Source organism: Grus americana, chromosome 4 (assembly GCF_028858705.1).
Source record: "Grus americana isolate bGruAme1 chromosome 4, bGruAme1.mat, whole genome shotgun sequence".
NCBI classification, from domain to species: domain Eukaryota; kingdom Metazoa; phylum Chordata; class Aves; order Gruiformes; family Gruidae; genus Grus; species Grus americana.
Window position 1 is genome coordinate 77,740,345 of NC_072855.1, and position 18,233 is coordinate 77,758,577.

Genomic DNA, 18,233 nt, shown 5'->3' on the forward strand with positions numbered 1-18,233 from the left:
TGCAGGAGAGAATACCCTGGTTTCCAGCTATTGGTGGCAATAAGATGGGACTGACTCAGGCCTTCACTTGTCAACAGTGTTTTAACTGAATTCCACCAACAGCTGGAAGTGCTCAGCTTTTCTAAAATCTATGCTAAGAGCATACTGTATGAGCTACTCGAAAATAAAGGTAAGCAGCTTTACTGAACACAGGAAGAGGCTAATCAGTGAATTTGCTATTGATTTAAATGGAAGCAGAATTAGACTGATTCTCCAGCTGAATTTTAAATGCTTGGTATTTAATGTTTTTGAAATGCAGAACTACTATTTTTGTACATATAACCCACACATCAGATACCTTCACCTATTCACAAGAATCATTTATTGAAAATTAGTTCTCTGATAACCTTTACCCTCACACAATTCATGCAAAAGCAGAGTCAGCAACAGGGAAGAACTACCAAGTGCTTTTAGAAAGCTATTAGGATAAAGCAAGCTCTTGTGTAAGTTTCCTTTTAGGCCTTGCATATATGAACAACTCATGCTGCTACTGTATTATGTGAATATTTTTAATATTTTCATTTCTCAGGTTACCTGAGGAATCTATGCACAGAAATACAGCGGGGGGTGGGGGGTGATGTTGGAGTAGTCATATCAGTTCATACCTATGAATTATGTATTATTCTTTGTTTTATCAACAGTTTGGTATTGGGGTTGTCAAATATCAGGAGAGAAAAAAGCAGCCAACCCTGTGAAATTGTACAGAAATTAAGACCTATTCTAACAGATGATTTCCTACAACTGCTCTCATGGAAATTGTCAGGTATGCAGCACAGATTTGCTAACGGTCATGAGCATTGTTCCATGGACTTCCATGGGACTGCTGTCAGTAGGTACTACCTCTGTGCACAGGAGGCACAAACTAAATACTAAGATTAAGTACTGAAAATGTTTTGCCAAAGGGAGAATTGTTATGTGCTTCAGCTGGAGTCAGTTTATCCACTGTAACGCCACCTTAATGAATTATTTCCTCTACCAATCCAGAAAGACCAAAGCAGGTCTTGTTAAATACAGATTATTAACTTTAAATCCTGCAGTGCTGCTGCAGGAGTATAACTAGCATCTTCCAAAGATTTATTATTTTCTCAACATTTTATGACATTTTATTTCTGAAAAGTTGGATACTGTCATTTCAGAATCAAAACTGCATGTAATGCCCAGATCCATTGAGACCTTTTGAGGTTTCCAAAGATCTACCTGCTTATTCTCCTGATTGAGCAAACATAATTTTTTCTTTCCATTTCTAATTAAATTTGTGAATGACTTTTCATCAGTTTTGCACAGTAAGGACAAAACTTTTTAAGGCTACCAAATGCACTAAGAACATCTCATATTTGGCATCTTTTTAAAGCTATATCAGAGTAATAAGCCTTTGTATCTTGCTTATAAACACGTGAAGGTAAAGACCACCCTTAAAGCATAGTGCAATTTCATTTTAGGCACATTTGTAATTATTACTGTTATGTTAAGTGTGATGTTCAAAAGAATCAAGGTTCTCAAAATCACACTGTCTGTGCATGTAACTGTTGTTTTGTCTTTGCTCCTCCCAATAACTTTTGACCAATTGTAAGAAATGTGACAGAGGTAGAAGTCACATAATGTCACAAGATAATGAGCTTCCTACAAGCGTAATAAAAGTAGTTGAGCAGATGACAGTGATTTTATACACAGCACCTGTAAGTGCCACAGCCAAAGGAAAAACTGCAACATAAGCTCACACAGTTCAAACACGAGAAACCATATGGGTGAGACACTCGTAAATGCTCTCACCAAGACAGAAGCTGCAACCAACATGCAAGGCATACATCCTGAGAAAAACAAACTGCATCGGTTCCAGTATTTCTTAGAAAAGGGCCTCTCCTTCTTGAAACTATTATCAATGTCTTGAATGGAAGCCAGACCAAGTCCCTAATTTGTAAATTCCAACAAAAGCATTATTTCCTGTAGCATTAACAGACCTCACATCATAGTGAGAGCTAATTTATGGTTATTAAAACAAATTGAGGCTCATTCTCCTTATATGATTATATCAAAACCAACAATCATGATAAAAATTAAAATGTTCAAGAGTGAAATCTGTATATGTGGATCATTCGATTAAACTTGAACCCTGTCTCAGGAGGGAACCATTATGGCAATTGTTTTTTTTTCTTCTTGATGCTTCTTTTATAATTCTAGTTCCTTCCAAACCTTTTTCCCTGTGTAGCCTCCCTCCTTTCCCCCCACCTCCTGCTTAGTACCATTTTGCAACCTCAAGCACAAACACCTCTACCCTACATAGGCAAAGAAAGTTGGCTGCAGGTAGGATTCCTGCTGGCCCACACACCTAGGGGAGACCAATGAAATCAGAATACATGAGTAAGTACCAGACTCAAAGCTTTGCCTGAAGTGTTTTGCAAGATTCATCATACTCATCTGTTCTCTTCCTCCTGTGCTGATCAGCAGAACCCTTCCTCTTCCAGGCTAGAGGGGGGAAAAAAAGAGCTTAGGTCAGGGAAAATGAAATATTGCTGTTACTGTGATGCCAAAAAGTGTTTACTAGGCAGTGAAGGAAGCCTTAACCAGCTAGGCTGAACATGCTTTTAACTGGTGCTTCCCAAGGATAAAAGCAACCAACTTGTCATGACAGCAACAAATTTTCAGACAATTTAAAAATGGCCCTAATGAGTTGCTTTCAGGCTAACATCTTGCATATATTCAAGTATTTTGAAAACAAATTACACTCTTGCCAGTCCCAACAGCTTCTAAACTAATGCATATATATACCCCCAGAAGAAACCTCAGAAAGAACAATCTGTGCTCTTATATCCACAAAGTGCAACAGACACATGTGATAGCATAGTTATCATGTTGATGTAGAAACTGCAGCAGAGTATTCTTTAACTTTGTGAGTGATTAAAATACTAACTGTAACGTTGCAATAATAAATCACAGATGAGCAGGTAACACCAAACACTTTAGGACCTGCTTTTCGTTAGCACTGGAGCTCTTTTGTTCTTATGAACAAAATCTTAAATTGGTAAAGTTGCATTTTGCACCTTTTAAACAATTTGGAGGCTGCTGAAGGTTTATGGGAGATACATGGGATCCTGCATAGAAAGCAGAAAGCACACTCTCCTTTAGACACTAGTCACAAGGTTGTGGAAATACTGATGCACTTACCCAGAAAACAGGTTAACACTTTCTCAGCCAAAAAATTAAGAGAGGAAAAAAGATCCTACTGAGAGATGAACCTACAGACTCACGCTACAGACAAATTGCCAAATAAAGGGAGCACACTCTATCAGGCAGAGTTGGACTTTGCAAAATATGAACAGCATAGATTAAAACCAGCAGTAAATTAAAAAATAATAACTAACCCAAACTACCAACTGAACAATATGAGACAAAGAGGCAAAACTAACTGACAACCATCCTGGTAGAAAAAATAAATCAGAGATGATCAGGTCATGCAGAACTCTGCAGCGGTTGGGAATAAGCAGATTACTATTCAGAGCACATGGGGCTGGGATAAAGCTAAACCCTCGAAGGCATTTCTCTTCACAGCATTTGTTTCCAGTTCCTTTGTTTCCCGCAGACACGCCTGGGGCTCTCTCAATCCCTCTGCCTCCCTAGCCGCCGTGCGGGTCCGTTTTGTCCCTCTCCCCCCAAAGCTGCGCGCCCCCGCCCCGGGCCAGGCTTTGCCCGGGCTCTTTCTGCTCTTTGGGAGTTTGTCTGAGGGGTCGGAGAGCCACAGCCGCGAGAGCAGAGAAGGTGGTGGCTGCTAGGGGAGCCCCACGTGCGAGAGAAAAGCGGGGTGGGGGGCAACCTGCGGGGCTGCGGCGGGACTGCGGGTAGCGATGAACCTGGGGGGCGGCCGTGACCGGGGCTGGCGGGGGAGCGGGATGTAGTCCCCGAGGCCGGGCTCCGGGGGGGCGCGGGCGGCGAGGTCGATGTGCGGCCCTCTCCAAACCCCTGCCGGGGCTGCCGGAGCGGCTGCTGCATGGGCCCGGACGGTCGCACCGCTCCCCTCCGCGCTCGGGAAGGCTGCGGCAGGTAGCCGCAACCACCGTCAGAGCCGACCGCGCCGCGGGGGCTGCGCGCCTCTCCGCGCCCCGCTCGCCCTGCCCCCGCAGGCAGGGGAACCGGGGGAAGGGCGGCAGGGGGGTGCAGCATGGGGGATTAGTGGGACGCCGCGGCCCCGCCTTCCCCCTTCGCATCCCGGGCGCGATGAGAGGGGGAGATGGACCCGAGCCGGCGGGACTGGCACCATGACATTCGCCGGCTTCGTCGTGGCGCTGGTGATAGGGACGCTCCCCGGAGCCCGCGGGCTGGGGCAGGTCTCCGCCAGCCTCCCGGCCGCCCGCCACCCACAGCTACCCGCCCCGGCCCCGCCGCCGCCCCCCGCCGGCTGCCCCGCCGCGCCGCCCGCCGGGGGCTTCACCGCGGCCCAGCGCCCCTGGCCGCCGGCGGCGGCCGCCCTCCCGCAGCGGGGTACGGCGAGCCGGGCGCCGCGGGGCCGCCGCAGCTCCTGCGCCCTGCCCGGCGGCGGAGGGCGGCCCGGGTGCGCCCGGGGCCGGACGGAGCGGGACCGCGCTGACTGCGAGCGAGGTGAGCGGGTCGGGGGCACTGGGCCGGCGGGGACGGGGCGAGCGGCCACCGCCTGGGGCGCGGGGTGGCGGCGCTGCGGAAGGGTGCGCGGGTGTCTCTGCGGGACCGAGAACCTCAGCGGGCAGCGGTGTTCTCGCCATCTCGTACCCTGTTCCCCGTCGCTGGAGGGAACAGGGAGTGGGGGGACGGACGTCTTTTGCCAAAGTGACAGCAAGGGCTTTTCTGAGAGGAGAGTTTAAACTTCTACATCAGCAGATGCATCAGAAAGACGAAGGTCCTACCTTGTTTTATTCGGGCGCTATTTTAATACTAGGTAAATTGCGTTAAGAAGCTGCGCTGTAAGTATTCAGTAGGCTCAGTTAGCAAAGACTTGGCATTCCTCTTTTTGTAATCGAGCACACTTCTCTGTGAAGCACTTGGTCTACAGAAGTTAAGTGGCAGAAGGAAAAGCAAAAGGATGCCTTGCTCTACATGCAAACTGCTCATATAGTATCTCTTGCTTTCTTTTTTCCCCCCCATCTTGGGTTAACGGGGTTTTGCAAGTTAGCGCTGGTGCTTGAGGACATCTGTGAACCCAGCCAAGAGATCTGTGCTTCCTTCCCCCCCCCACGCTCCTAGCTAAACTCTCAATGACTCCAGTGGAAGTTTTCAGTGTGTAAGGACTGAACAGCAATTTCAGCTTTCAGCCCTTGAGCGTAACATTTCATCAGTGTTGGCGTTGAAGATATTTATGTACAGTCTGGTTTTGAATGACTTCACATTTTCTTCTGCATTGCTCTGGTATTATCTGCTACCTAAATAAGAATTATGCCCTATCTATATCTATACTAAAAATGATCAAGCATAATTGTTGCAACAAAAATAAAAATTCCCTTTGTTGCCCTTCCTTTTACATATTTTGTAATATCACAAGGTCAGCAAGGAAGTTGATCATTATTATTATTAATAATAATTTTGTTCTTGTGGATGTTGGTTTTGGGTTTCATTAATTTAATTTCAGATCTCTGAAGAGGATTGTTATCTTTCTCTTCCAACAATAGCCCTAGAAGGTGTGTGAAAAAAATATGATAATTTGAACAATGTGATAATATTGGTATAAAATATCACATGAAGAGCATATGGACGCACCAAGGTCCATATTGATTATTTATGCATTAAAAAAACCAAAAAACCAAACAGCTTCCAAAGCTGTGTTTCAAGTCGAACATCGTACTCATTCAAGAAGATAGAATGTTACGCATTACAGATGTTTCCCTGGAAAGAATACCAGGCAGCTGATGCCACAGAGGAGAAAACAGGTAACTAGATACAGATGAAAAAAATCCAAAAACTTCACGCCCTTTAACTGGTCTCAGTTTGGGGAAGGATCCCACAGTTGCTTCTTTGATTTAGCCCATCATATTTATAGCTTTTTTCAGAATTCTTCAGTCTGGTTCCCAAAATACTTTGTGAGGACTTGGTCTAATATGTTACAGTGAAGAAGAATGCGGCATTTTATTGCTAAGAACCCAATCTTGTGCTTACTAAAGTAAATTCCAGAATGTGATTTAAGTAAAAAAATGCCAAAAAATACTGCATGGTTTGGGTTTAGCTGTGTTTTTTCAGTCTTTTCAGAATGCTGCTCTTTTTTTTTCCCCAGAAAAAGGAAATCCAGGTTGGCCCCTGTTAAGAGGGAGGACATTGCTACTGAACAATAGCCAGTGCTTTCCAATTGAAAGGTCTTCTGCTTCTGCTGGACTCAGTGGTAAACTCTCAGTGACATCAACAGGGCAAATGTCTGTCCAAAAGCCTTTGTGAAGGTGATACGAAAGAATTGTCTGTGAGATGACTTGAAGTGGAACATGGAAAGAAATGAAGCCAATTGCCCAGAAATAAACATTATTTTAACATTTGTCCTGAAGTATGTTCCTTTCTTAGAAGCAGCAAAGAAATGCAAGTAAGGCAATGTTATGATGCAGTTTATAGCTAGAGAAGGACAGACTATTCAGAGATAAAACTCACTGCTTCTGTTGCTTTAGTACATGTACTAAGGAAGCCCATACTCAGTTGTTAGGCACCTGCAATAACTAAATACAATACCATGTTCAAAGCCTTAACTGTAAATCTCCTGGCTTTTCTAGTTTAAGTATAAAGACTTATCTGCAAAGTTAATTGGCTAAATTGTGTGCATGTGTATATATTGAACTGCTTTATATTTAAACATTAACAATGAAAAATTAAAAAAGAAAAAGCACCTTTCCAGTTGTACTATGTGGTACCAGTCTAAAATCAGTTTTATAGTTTGAAATAATAGATTTTGGTGTTTCATTTCCTTCCTTCTAAAATGAGAGGCATCTGGATAGTAGTATGCCTTGAAAACAAGTAAACCAAGTACAAATACATATAAATTATCATGATTAACCAAAGCAATCATAGAGGAAAATAAATGAGTACGAGAGTACTCTGTACACAGAGCCAGCATAAGTCCAGCAAATTTAGTATTTAGTTACTGCTAGTAACAACTTACCTGTAATGTACTCATGCTTTGGAAGAGAGGCCTACCTCAGTACCTGGAAGCAACTGCTGCCACAAAATATTTATGTGGCCTGTAGTTACAGCATTCTGCATAATATGTTGTTCATGCTATGTTGTTACATATGTAATTTAAAGCTCTTTCAGAAAAGTGGGTTAACTATTTTTCTTTATTTTACAAAGGGGAAACAATGCATGAGAGGGTAAATGTCTTTGCCAGAGGTCACACCTCCAATCAGTAGCAGAACTGGAAATAAAATACACATCTCCAGAATGGCCAGATTGTAGAGTCTTTCCATTTAAATTGCTCTTATCACACGGTAATTCCACTAATGCCAATCAAATAATGCTTCACTAAACTTTTGTGAGAGAAGAATCAAGCCTCAGGCTCACAGTCTAAACACTAGATTATTCTCCCTACCTGTTATACTACAGTCCAGGCAGTTGATGGAAGGTCTTTTTTAATAGCATAGGGTTAAAGAAAAAAATACGATGAAAAATTAAACATGAATGTCTGTATTTTCCTTCTAAGAAGCAGCTTTTCTGGAATCATTCTTACTACAGCTGCACAGCATGAGACCCTTCACTTTCTACAGCTCTGTACCACATAAAACAATGGCAGTCCTTTAGAGCCCATTACATTCCTAACGCTTCAGTTTATTTTTTCAGAGCCTTAAACCATTGACTGTTGACATGATGAATCTCACTGCTGCAGAGGAACCAATTCAGCACATTACACAATATATGCAATATTTATGAAACTTCTAATATAAGGATCCTTGGGTATGCAATACTGCTATCTGCTGAAGTTCTCAAAATAGTTCTTAAAAAGTAGTTCTGATGGATGCACCCTTTTTTCAAGGTTAAAATACCAGGAGAAAATAGTTATAATTTTAGACTAAGAGCTAGTGCTCGGGAAAGTGATGGACAACAGCATTCATTGATCGCAGAACGCATCATCCATAGTTTTGCTGACATCAACAGGATTAATTTGTTTGATTTTAGCAAGGCCTAGTCCTGGAAGGGAAGAAAAGTTTCCATTGATTTGAACTGGTGTTAGATTTGACCTCTATGACAGGTAGCTTTTTTCAAGATCCTCATGGAAACCAGTGAATTAGTTTCATTCTGAAACTGTGATACACTCTTTTATATGTATGGTGAATCATCCAGTAGTGTTCTGAAATACTGTGAGTTATAATATGGTTACATGGGATATACAGCGTGTATCAATGGGAGACCCTCACACTTTATGTCAATTTGGACTTACCTAATTGACTCCAAGGCAACAGAGAGGAATTATCAATGCAGGGCCTTTCTGTGGCACTATCCCATGTTGGAACACCTTGGAAATGAAAGCATAAATAAAAATATTTGTTGTTTTTACAGATTTCCAAAATTCAAAATACTTATTTTGCTTTGCTTTAAATCTGCAATTTCAGAGCACCCAGCACCAGGGTGAAAGGCACAGGCAACTTCTACTTCTGATCCCTCTTTTCCAAATCTGCATTTACAGCCAAATTACAAACCTTTGAACACAGGTGTTTACGAAGAAACTACTGGCACACCTTTAGCCAACACCATAAACCCTACTGCTGCAGCACTTACATGTACAGCAGAAGTGGAAGTGATTCCCATTCTATTTGCAATTCAGCTACACACAGTAATAATGCTTGTTCTCAGTGAAATGTAGAAAATAAAATAGGGTTTGAAGTTACCCAGCATCTCTGGCTGTGAGAATGGTATAGGAAAAGAGGCCAAGCACAACAGCACAGTTTCTTTGAAGTTCTTCTGCTTTTTGGAGTTAATTAAAAGTTGGCTGAGAGTTTTTCCTCTCCCTTTTTTCCTCTGTGTCTCGTCTTGAGCCTATATGGCAGGTGTTGCAGAGCAAGTCTCAGCAGCACCCACTGGATACCCTTACTTCCTTGCATTTGCAAGTATAACTTAATCTCTTTTAAACAGTGATAGCAGATAGGAAAGATTCTGACTTGGGCAGATACCAGGGCAACTAAAATTACCAGACTGTATGTAAACAACATGAATTGACCGTCAGTAACCTCAGCTAGAACATAATTAGAAGAAACACATACATATTTTTTGAGTGTATATAAATGAAGGAGTTTCTGTCAAGACAGTAGCTTTGTATTCTTCAATATAGGGCTGAATTAAGTCTGTCATAGGACCACAGTATGTGTCCTAGAGCTGCCTAGTAGGCCCGCTTTGTGGTCCTATGCCCTTGTTTCTAAGTCTCGTGGGTCAGTTCACCTCTCATCCTTCCTCTTCCTGACCAGTGCTGAGGAGGGCAGAGAGAGCCATGGGCAGGATCCCTGTACTCATGTTCCCTGGTGTTGAGGCAGTGAAGGTTTGATAAGCACTTTAAGCAGAGGCTTGACACCGTATTGAGTTGGTGGAGAGGGGAGAGAGCATGAGTTTCTCAGAGCCTGGCATAAAAGCCAGAGCAGACGTTACTGCATTAGCTCTACTTCCAACATGTTTAGTTATCTTCAGTAACTAAAAGAGCCAAAAACTTTAGCTTAAAAAATTGAGATGCTACCATATCTACAACTCCAGAAACCTGGAGCCTCCAACGCATACGCTTAAGCTAGACCTGTTTTCTAACAAGTAATTCAGATGCTCTTCTCCAGAGCTTCTTGTGTCCTAGGGAGAGCACAGAAGGAAGCCCCTTGGGCACACATGTTGAGGTGCAGTATGAGTTTGAGGTATGAAAATGTAACAGTAGAAGACTTAACCAGTGAAATTAAGAATTAACCAATATCCTTTTAATCACGCTAAATATTGTTTTTCTTGCTGTCTATGAAGTGAAGAGTGTTTTCTGGTCATTTTAACAATGTAATTATCTTGCAATTAAGATAATTAACACATTCTTAATAACAAAGATTGAATCATGAGTAATAAATAGATACTTGGTAATACAGCATAAACATACATGATGGCAGATAATGTTGGTCATCTTGCAATTCCGTATGATCAATCTACACATGAAAAAAAGATCCGTGTTTCATTATGAAGTAAGAGTTTTATCTATTGGAAAGAAAATACAAGCTACTGAAATGAAAGTCTGTATTTTTAAGTTCTGTTATGTTTTATGAGGTATCCATGTTACTGTTACTAATGTATCTCTTGTTCCAATAAAATACCTACCAGGGGTCTGAATATTGCAACATTTTGGGTAAACAACAGAGAAATAATTTTCTCATTAGTGTGCTCTTTGATTTGTTTGCTACATAATTATGACTCATCATATGATACAGGTTGATACACACTTCAAAGAGCATATGAAACAAAAAATACTGCATCACTTTAATCTTGTTGGATGCAGTGCTGAAATACTGAGCTAGAAACACTTAGACTGGACTTAGAAAAATATGTCAGAGATATTAACCTTTCAGAGGGTTTTCAATTCTGACTTTTCTTTAAAAAAATTGTTTTACTTATTGTTTTGCTTGAGGAGAGAATGCTGGATTTTGTCCTGGATGGTTTAGGTTAATCATAGCTGTAGATATCACTACTGTCCTATTAGGAGAGTAGTGAGTTGATGCAACCAGCATGTTAGAATTATTATACCATATATTCAGTTAACTCTATTACAGCAAGCATAATAAAAGGTTTAGTATTAGTTACATGTAAAAATAGGCTTTTAAAAATTTCTTTCTAGATTAACTAATCAGGTGAAAATTAAGACTATTTTAAATTTGTTACAAAATTACCTTTAACATCATCTTGTGTGTTTTTTCTTCTGTATGATAGAAGCTGGTTCTTTATCATATTTTCTTATGAGATGAACATTCTGATAGGAATGCTGCTACCCTTCATAAAACACTGGTGTTCCTATATGCAGCTGTAAACCTAGAGCAAAAATGGAAACCAAAATAATTTTTGAAGTATTAGAGGAATTTTTTAAAAATCTCTCATTTATTGTTTTTATCTATGTCTTTTCCCACAGGCACATGGAAATAAGGCACTGTCCCTTCCAGTCATTTTCCCTTCCTTACCAACTGATAGCAGTAGTGTGTTTTCCACTTCAATAGGGACCAGACGTCACCCAGGGTTCTTTAGGGGAGTGGGTGGCGAGGGAAAGGCTGTTTTCTTTATTTAATGGTACGTGTCCACAGTGAGAACTCTGTGCTTTTCAAACGTCTTTCCCGAGGCTTCTGCCAGAGATGCAAAGGGTTTCAGATTTCTTTCAATTTTAATTCTTGGGAAAAGAGTTTCTGATATGCACAAGTTATCTCTTGTGCTATCTTTTGCTCTGTGTACGTGAATAAGTTCTTCCACTGTTGGCATTGGGAATTCTGTAAATACAGAAAGAGGAGTGAGCCAAATTCTGCCACGGATACCTTAGAAGAGAATGTTATTCTTCAAGTACTCCCTTATTCACATATTTGAATAGAAATACTGTGTAATCTCTACTCAGGAAACACTGTATTAATTTCAGTAGGTGTCATGCAGAACTGTAAGCAATCGTATAAAAATAAGCTTATTTTTGGAGATGACATCTTCAGAATTGCTTTCTGGTATGTCAGGAATCACTTTGCTATGACTGCAGATGATGTTTCGAGTGAAAATAATAGTCTATACAAAAGTCTGGTGAACAAAATTCCAGACTCTCTCTGTATGTGACAAAAAAACCCAGAAAATTTTTAAAGACAGATAAACAATGTGCAACATGTCTACAGTATTGTTATAATTAACTCATTAATGATCCTCTATTTGGAATGACAGCTCATGCTGTAACATGAGTTGAATAAATTTTGTTTGTAATTTACTGCACAGTAAGTTATTGCTGAGAAAGTAAATAGGAGGCAAAAAGGAACACACAAAACCAAGTTTGAGGTTAATTAATTCCTTGAGTTATTTGGCGGTCATTGGGCTTTGTGGTTTTATAAAATATACTGAACTAAATTAAAACCAGGACACAATCTAAGTGAAAGCTGAGAAGAAAAAGTGGATCTACCTATTATTATTATTTTATTGATTTATTTTTTAACACATACATGAACACATATACAATGAAATGCAGGCACAAACATTGACTGTTTTGTCCTGTTGCTAAAAACCCTGCAAACTGGATGATGATGTAGCTTCTGATTTTAAGCAGATCACAGAACAATAGCAGATGGATTAACTGAGATTTCAGGCAATACTAATGCATACAATTAGGCTATGTTTGATAATTTAACAGAAATATATTCTTTCTTGTTGAATTACTGCTCTGTTATGACTCTCTGTTCTGCTTCTGTAGAGTTATACCTATGACCAGCTTTTTCCCACCTTTACCAGTGGCACTTGGCTACCTTCAACAGCAGATGCACCTGGCATCTCCAGTAAAACTACTGTAATAAAAAAATGCAAAATCTGTTAATTTTTTTCAATTTCTGTGTTCTGTAGCTCTCAAGAAGCAGACTCTTTTTTTGCACTTCTTTTAAACAATTCCTCATAGTTTTAGCTTGATTTATCTGAGAATTTGGTAAAGACCTCTCATGAATTAATAGAACTACATCCAATGTTTTACTGTCTGAGAACAAGTATGAACAAATGTATTCTTTGGCTAAAATAAACTGCTGATATCCATGACATGCATAATGTTACACGGGTCAGATCAAAAGCTATGTAATCCATGTAGTTGGTTTTTGGTTCCTTTAAGTTGGATGGAATTATGTGGAAGATAAAAGTACAGCACTCATAGATATATACTTTTTGCTCACTGGGGTAGTGGTAACCACATTTAATAATTATGTGTAATCTATACATACTTTTTTTTCTTTTTGTTAGATCTTTAACTAAGTTGTAGCATCAGAAGGATCAGAAATGTGATGTAATTTTGGTATAAGAAGCAAAAAAATGTAAAAAATAAGGTTATCTCCTTTTGTATATCACTGTATAAGAATGTTAGATGTGCCAGAGTGCTTCATAGAAGCAGCTCACCCAAAGAGCACAAAGATGGTAATAAATGAAACAGGAATTCTCTCTGCAGATGGAGAATCAGGTTTGGAGCCTTTTGTGTGTGATACATTAATTGAGCAATGGAATATCTTGGAAGCTTTATTTTTTTATTTTTTTAACTAGGGTCAGTGAGACTCCAGGGTGGCAAGAATGAGTTTGAAGGTACAGTTGAGGTTTATTTGAATGGAATCTGGGGAACAATCTGTGGGAGCCATTGGGACAACAATGATGCAACAGTCATATGTCGACAGCTTGCACTTGGGTAAGTTTCAGTCTGAGTAAAAATCAGGCAACTTATTTTAATGATGTTTCAGCATAAAGGACAATCTATTTTGCAAATCCTGAGGGCTTTAAGTTTTTGACAATTGTTTTTTCTGTTTGAAATCTGTTGAATGCTGAAGTTGTTCTTCCCAGAAGCCTTCGTTTCCTTCAATTGTGTTGTATTTCAAAGAGGTTCTGTGAGAATCAGTAATTCATTTGAAAGCTGCATAAGGGACGTGGAGAGGAGCAGACCAGGGTAGATGCTTTGATTTCAAAGCGAAAAGTCTGAACAGGTCAGAAAAGCTTAGGGCAAACAAAAACTGCTTTACTAGACATCTGGGAGGTGTCCACACGGGCAGAAATATGAGGTCTGATCCTGATCTCATGTATGTAAATACCAATTAAGAACAGCTCCAGTGAGTTTACTGAATCTATAAAAATGTCGGTGTGGCCAGAATTAGACTCTGCATGGGCTCCTAATCATAGGAAAATTCCTGGTTCTCAGGAGCATGGGGTTACCTTGGTACTCATCCATTCTATCCTGCCAAAAAACATCTGGTACTCATCCTAGGTTTTTGGAAAATGTGGTATTTTTGTTGTGCACATCTTCATCTCACTAGATAATCTGTGTGGTTTACTTTCAGAGTTGATAACAAAACCCAAAACCAGAGAACTTTTGCAGCTTTACATTTTCACAGAAACATTGTACAGAGTTACAGTAACATTGGACAGATTGAAAGTCCCTGCACTGTCCTCATTGACCACTACTTCCCACTGCTGTCAGAATGGGGTTAATCAACAGAACTCTTTAACATAATTTGGTCATTAAACTCTAGGTAATGCCTATAGTGATACTGCAATTGCAATAGGAAGATGAAACTGAGGTAAGGAAGAAAACACCCATACCTAAAGGGAGTTTTAAAAATAAAAAAAGCTTCTAAAAAAATCAATGCTGTTCAAGTTAGCAACCAAATTACTTGAATATTCCCCCTTAGCACCCCATTCAGTTTGCACTTTCTCCATAAGCCACAAAGTATGGCTGGCTTTACTGCCTTTCTAACATTTCTTTCAGTCACATACCAAAGCAGTGATTTTGTTTGCTACAAGCAGTAAGGGGCTTTTATAGCATACTTGCACTGTGACATTCCTAATGATTATTCCACTTTTTAAGACTGCTAGCCAGAACTAAATCTAAGCTGGTTTATAATGTTCAATACTAATCTGGACAGACCATGCCAACTTATAAAAATATGAGGATTAGATGAGATAAAAGTTCAGCCATCTGGAGACCGTGATTTTGCTTAAGACTTCAGCTGTCTACGTGCAATGTCTCCTTTCCTCATTTTCATGTAAGTTCTTTTTGCCTTCCATACCCTAAACATTTCAGTTGAACAAGACCGCTATTAGCAAAAGTAGTTCAGTGATACGGGTGAATGCTTTGATCTTTTCAACAGAAATGGCTTAAATCTGAATCCAAGCCAAAAAGCCCCAAGCAAACAGTAGTTGAAAGTTTCTGTTATCATGAGCGTTTGGCAGAAATTTGGATCTATATACCACAAGGTGAACTCACTAGGTATTATTGGTGCTTTTCAGGTGCTTCCATCTATCTGTTCCTTCGATTTTACAATATTTGGGCTTTGTTTTTAATTTAAATTTGTTGGGCATTATATGGAAGAAAAGATAGCTCAATAATAGTTGCTGTAGATTCAGTAAGGGAAGGAAAGGAAGCTGTTTATAAATGTTCTGGATGGACAGGAATGGCTGAATAGAGAATAATGGACACGGGCCTGATCTAATAGAGTGTGCGGTGGTTTCACTGCTCCACGGTCACCAATCATATTATATGATGTGTATGGGCAGAGCACTGGTACATTTTAATGGGGTAAAGGAGAGGATAAGGGTGAAAGGCCTGTTAGCATTACCTCTCCTGGAAGTATAACTGCAGTGGGATGGTACTGTAGATTCCCCTATGCACTGTGGATTCTGTGTTGATTTTTGTTAAGAATTCGGAGAACAGGAATGTAACTGGCCCTGCAGCTACACAGGGCATTGTACTAAAATATCCCACAACACAATGGTGAGAACTGGGTCACATCTGTTACTTCTCTTTGTGCAGAAGACAATGCTGAACTGTATGAAAATGTGATGAATTTACACTGCTGAAGAAAGCCCTTTCTTTTTTACTCCAACATTTATATATGACAAAATCTTCTGCTTCCCTTCCACCCACTCTAATCTCCTATCCTGATTATTATTCTTACAGTGAAAAAGGTACAGCAAAACACATACCATTTTCTGGATTGGGCCTTATTCCTGTTTACTGGAGTGAAGTGCGTTGTCGTGGTGATGAAGAAAATATACTGTTTTGTGATAAAGACATCTGGCAGGATGGATCATGTCCTCAAAAAATGGCAGCTGCTGTCACGTGTAGCTCTTCCCTAGGTAAAAAAAACATGTATGGTTTGGTTAACACATCTTATTTAAATAGAAGTGGTATTAATTACTCATTATTAAATTAGAACAAAATATTAAGACTTCTTGGAACAGGAAATTAAACAGATTCAATCATTGCATCATTAACTGTTTCAAATCTCTCCATGCTGTGCAAGCAGCATTTAGCTGAACCACTTTTTATCTTTCTAAAATCAACAAGCAAATTATTGCTTTGAGAAGTAGGTTGTGAGAAAGGGTGAAGCAGCAAGAATCTCTAGCTGTAAAAGTAGCATTGTTTCCCCCAAAATTTTAAAAAAAAATATTTATTAATTTATTTGTCTACTTGGAGGTTGTCTTTCATGGCTACATATGCTACATGTCAATTTGTTAGCTTTTCTTGAACAGCATGGAGGAGCAGCAATTTCATAAACAGGCTATGCTGCCTTCTTTGGTACAGAAGTGTTGAGATGACATTCCTTACTGTGAACATAGATGACATCGCACAAGGAACTGCAAAGTTTTTGCCCTGTTCTGCATACATTTAAAATGGGTCCATGTCTTCCTAGCTGAAGATTGCTACCTCACACATCCCTCACACAAGTCAAAATGATATTGTTAGGAAAAAAAGTATTATTAATGTTTTTAAGATATTTCAGATTATCTTAATGAACATGATAAATGGCAACTAAATGGGCAATTATGCCATCAGATGTAAGATATTGCTGACCTCGAGGAAGGCTAGGCTGGCAGCACTGAGGAGCTGGCAATGGCACTCTCTTCAGTTGTAACCAAAACCTCTATGGCTGCAGCCAGTTCTGTGCTGCCTTTCCTCTCCTACTTACAATCCTATCCAAAGGCAGATGCATTTTTGTCCTAAAGCTCCACTATTCATGAGGAATATTTTGATAAACAACTTTTAAAAAATCATTTTAGTCTTAATTTAGAAAACTATAGTGTAGAGGGAAGGGAGAATCTTTTTAAGCTAAGAGACAAGTTGAAGGAGCAAAGCAAGAGAAATAGTTTTGCCTAAAGAAACTGAAAACTATAAACTTGCAAATTATACTTTTAGATCATAAGGTTTTCCTTTTGTTTACACATATTTTCACCAGAAAACTTTGTTTTGCTTAGATAAATGTATTAAAGAACTATTGTCTGTTCCAATAGTGCTGAAAGGAAGTTTATCAGTAATTTAGAGTGCAGGATATCTGAAATTAATTAAATTGATCCTGAGTTTTGGCAGACTAGATGAAGCTTCCACATTTTGCAGGTTCTACAGCAACTAGGCTTTTTAAATAATTACAAACCCCCACAATTCATACCAGTGAAATAGTAAGATGAAATTGGAGAAATGCCCTCAATTTTCTTTTTTTAAGCCAAGAAATAGATGAAATAGTAGCATTAATTGGTTGGAAGGCCTACACAAAAATTAATCACATTTTAAATCATTCAGATGTTAGGTATGGTGAAACTTTAAAATAACCTTTTAAATACTAGATTATTTTTTTAATATTGTTTTAAGCTGTTTCCATTATTACAGCTTTATGCAGAAGTGATGCTTTCAAGATAATTTCTTGCTGGACCAGAAAAGGGCTAATGATTTGAAAAGACTGAAAATCAAACCATACCTTAGAAACAGGAAAGGAACAATACTTACACAATCAAAGTGAGACTCCACAGTCAATGAGATTTCACTGCTCTGACTGGAATTACCATAGTAATGAGAAAACATGAGGATGAATTTCTACTTCTGTGGCAATGAAAGAATTTTTGCCTCTTACTTCAGAATTTAACCTCTGGGACCAAGCCTATACAGAAGCAATTTTGCTCTTACTGGTAGAAATTCTGCTTTACTGACTGCAGTATTTGGCCTTACAGCCTTAAGTATCTGTGAACACTCTGACACTTAAGTAACTCAAGATCAGTATGGTTACTTGTCTGTATAATATTCAGCTGAGAATTCCTCCACTGAGAGTGGAGCTTAGAAGAACTCATTTCTAAGAAGTTTAACTTAAGGTTTTCCATCTAACTAGAAAAAAATAAAGTGTGGTTCTTGAGTGATGTCAGAGAAACCATTAAGCCATCTTCTTTTTTCTTTACTATCGGGATAACGTTATGGGAAAGAAATGACTTTTTCCTATATTCTGTGTTTGATCACAGCCTCTGTCTTGACTCCGATCCGGCTGGCTGGTGGGAACAACGCTCATGAAGGAAGAGTAGAAGTCCATCATGCTGGCCAGTGGGGGACCATCTGCGATGACCAGTGGGATGATGCAGATGCTGAAGTTGTCTGTCGGCAGCTTGGCCTTGGGTTTGTTTATCTACGTATTTTCTAGTCCAGCAGCAAAGCAGGAGAGTTAGTCAGATACATAGCTTGGAGTTGTCAAAAGATGCCTCTTTAAAATTGCACTAATACTCTGAAGAAGTAACTAAGTTTGCTT

General features: G+C 39.7%; 2 protein-coding genes across 3 annotated transcripts in view; one reads left to right on the forward strand and one right to left on the reverse strand.

The window, feature by feature from the left end:
* METTL14 (methyltransferase 14, N6-adenosine-methyltransferase subunit) overlaps window positions 1–18,233 on the reverse strand; it is an 86,246-nt gene that overhangs the window by 33,558 nt on the left and 34,455 nt on the right. The window contains exons 5-9 of the mRNA XM_054823702.1: window positions 15,652–15,800; window positions 11,151–11,450; window positions 10,866–11,004; window positions 8,408–8,482; window positions 2,406–2,502 (exon numbers count right to left, since the gene is read on the reverse strand). Coding sequence (XP_054679677.1) covers window positions 2,406–2,454 — 49 coding nt within the window. The 5' untranslated portion in view covers window positions 2,455–2,502; window positions 8,408–8,482; window positions 10,866–11,004; window positions 11,151–11,450; window positions 15,652–15,800. The remainder of the gene's footprint in view (window positions 1–2,405; window positions 2,503–8,407; window positions 8,483–10,865; window positions 11,005–11,150; window positions 11,451–15,651; window positions 15,801–18,233) is intronic.
* Window positions 3,862–18,233, forward strand: part of PRSS12 (serine protease 12) — a 43,578-nt gene continuing 29,206 nt past the window's right edge. The window contains exons 1-4 of one of the 2 annotated variants that reach the window (XM_054823700.1): window positions 3,862–4,629; window positions 13,225–13,363; window positions 15,626–15,804; window positions 17,953–18,103. In XM_054823700.1, coding sequence (XP_054679675.1) covers window positions 3,972–4,629; window positions 13,225–13,363; window positions 15,626–15,804; window positions 17,953–18,103 — 1,127 coding nt within the window. In that variant the 5' untranslated portion in view covers window positions 3,862–3,971. The remainder of the gene's footprint in view (window positions 4,630–13,224; window positions 13,364–15,625; window positions 15,805–17,952; window positions 18,104–18,233) is intronic. The other variant, XM_054823701.1, reaches the window with a different exon arrangement.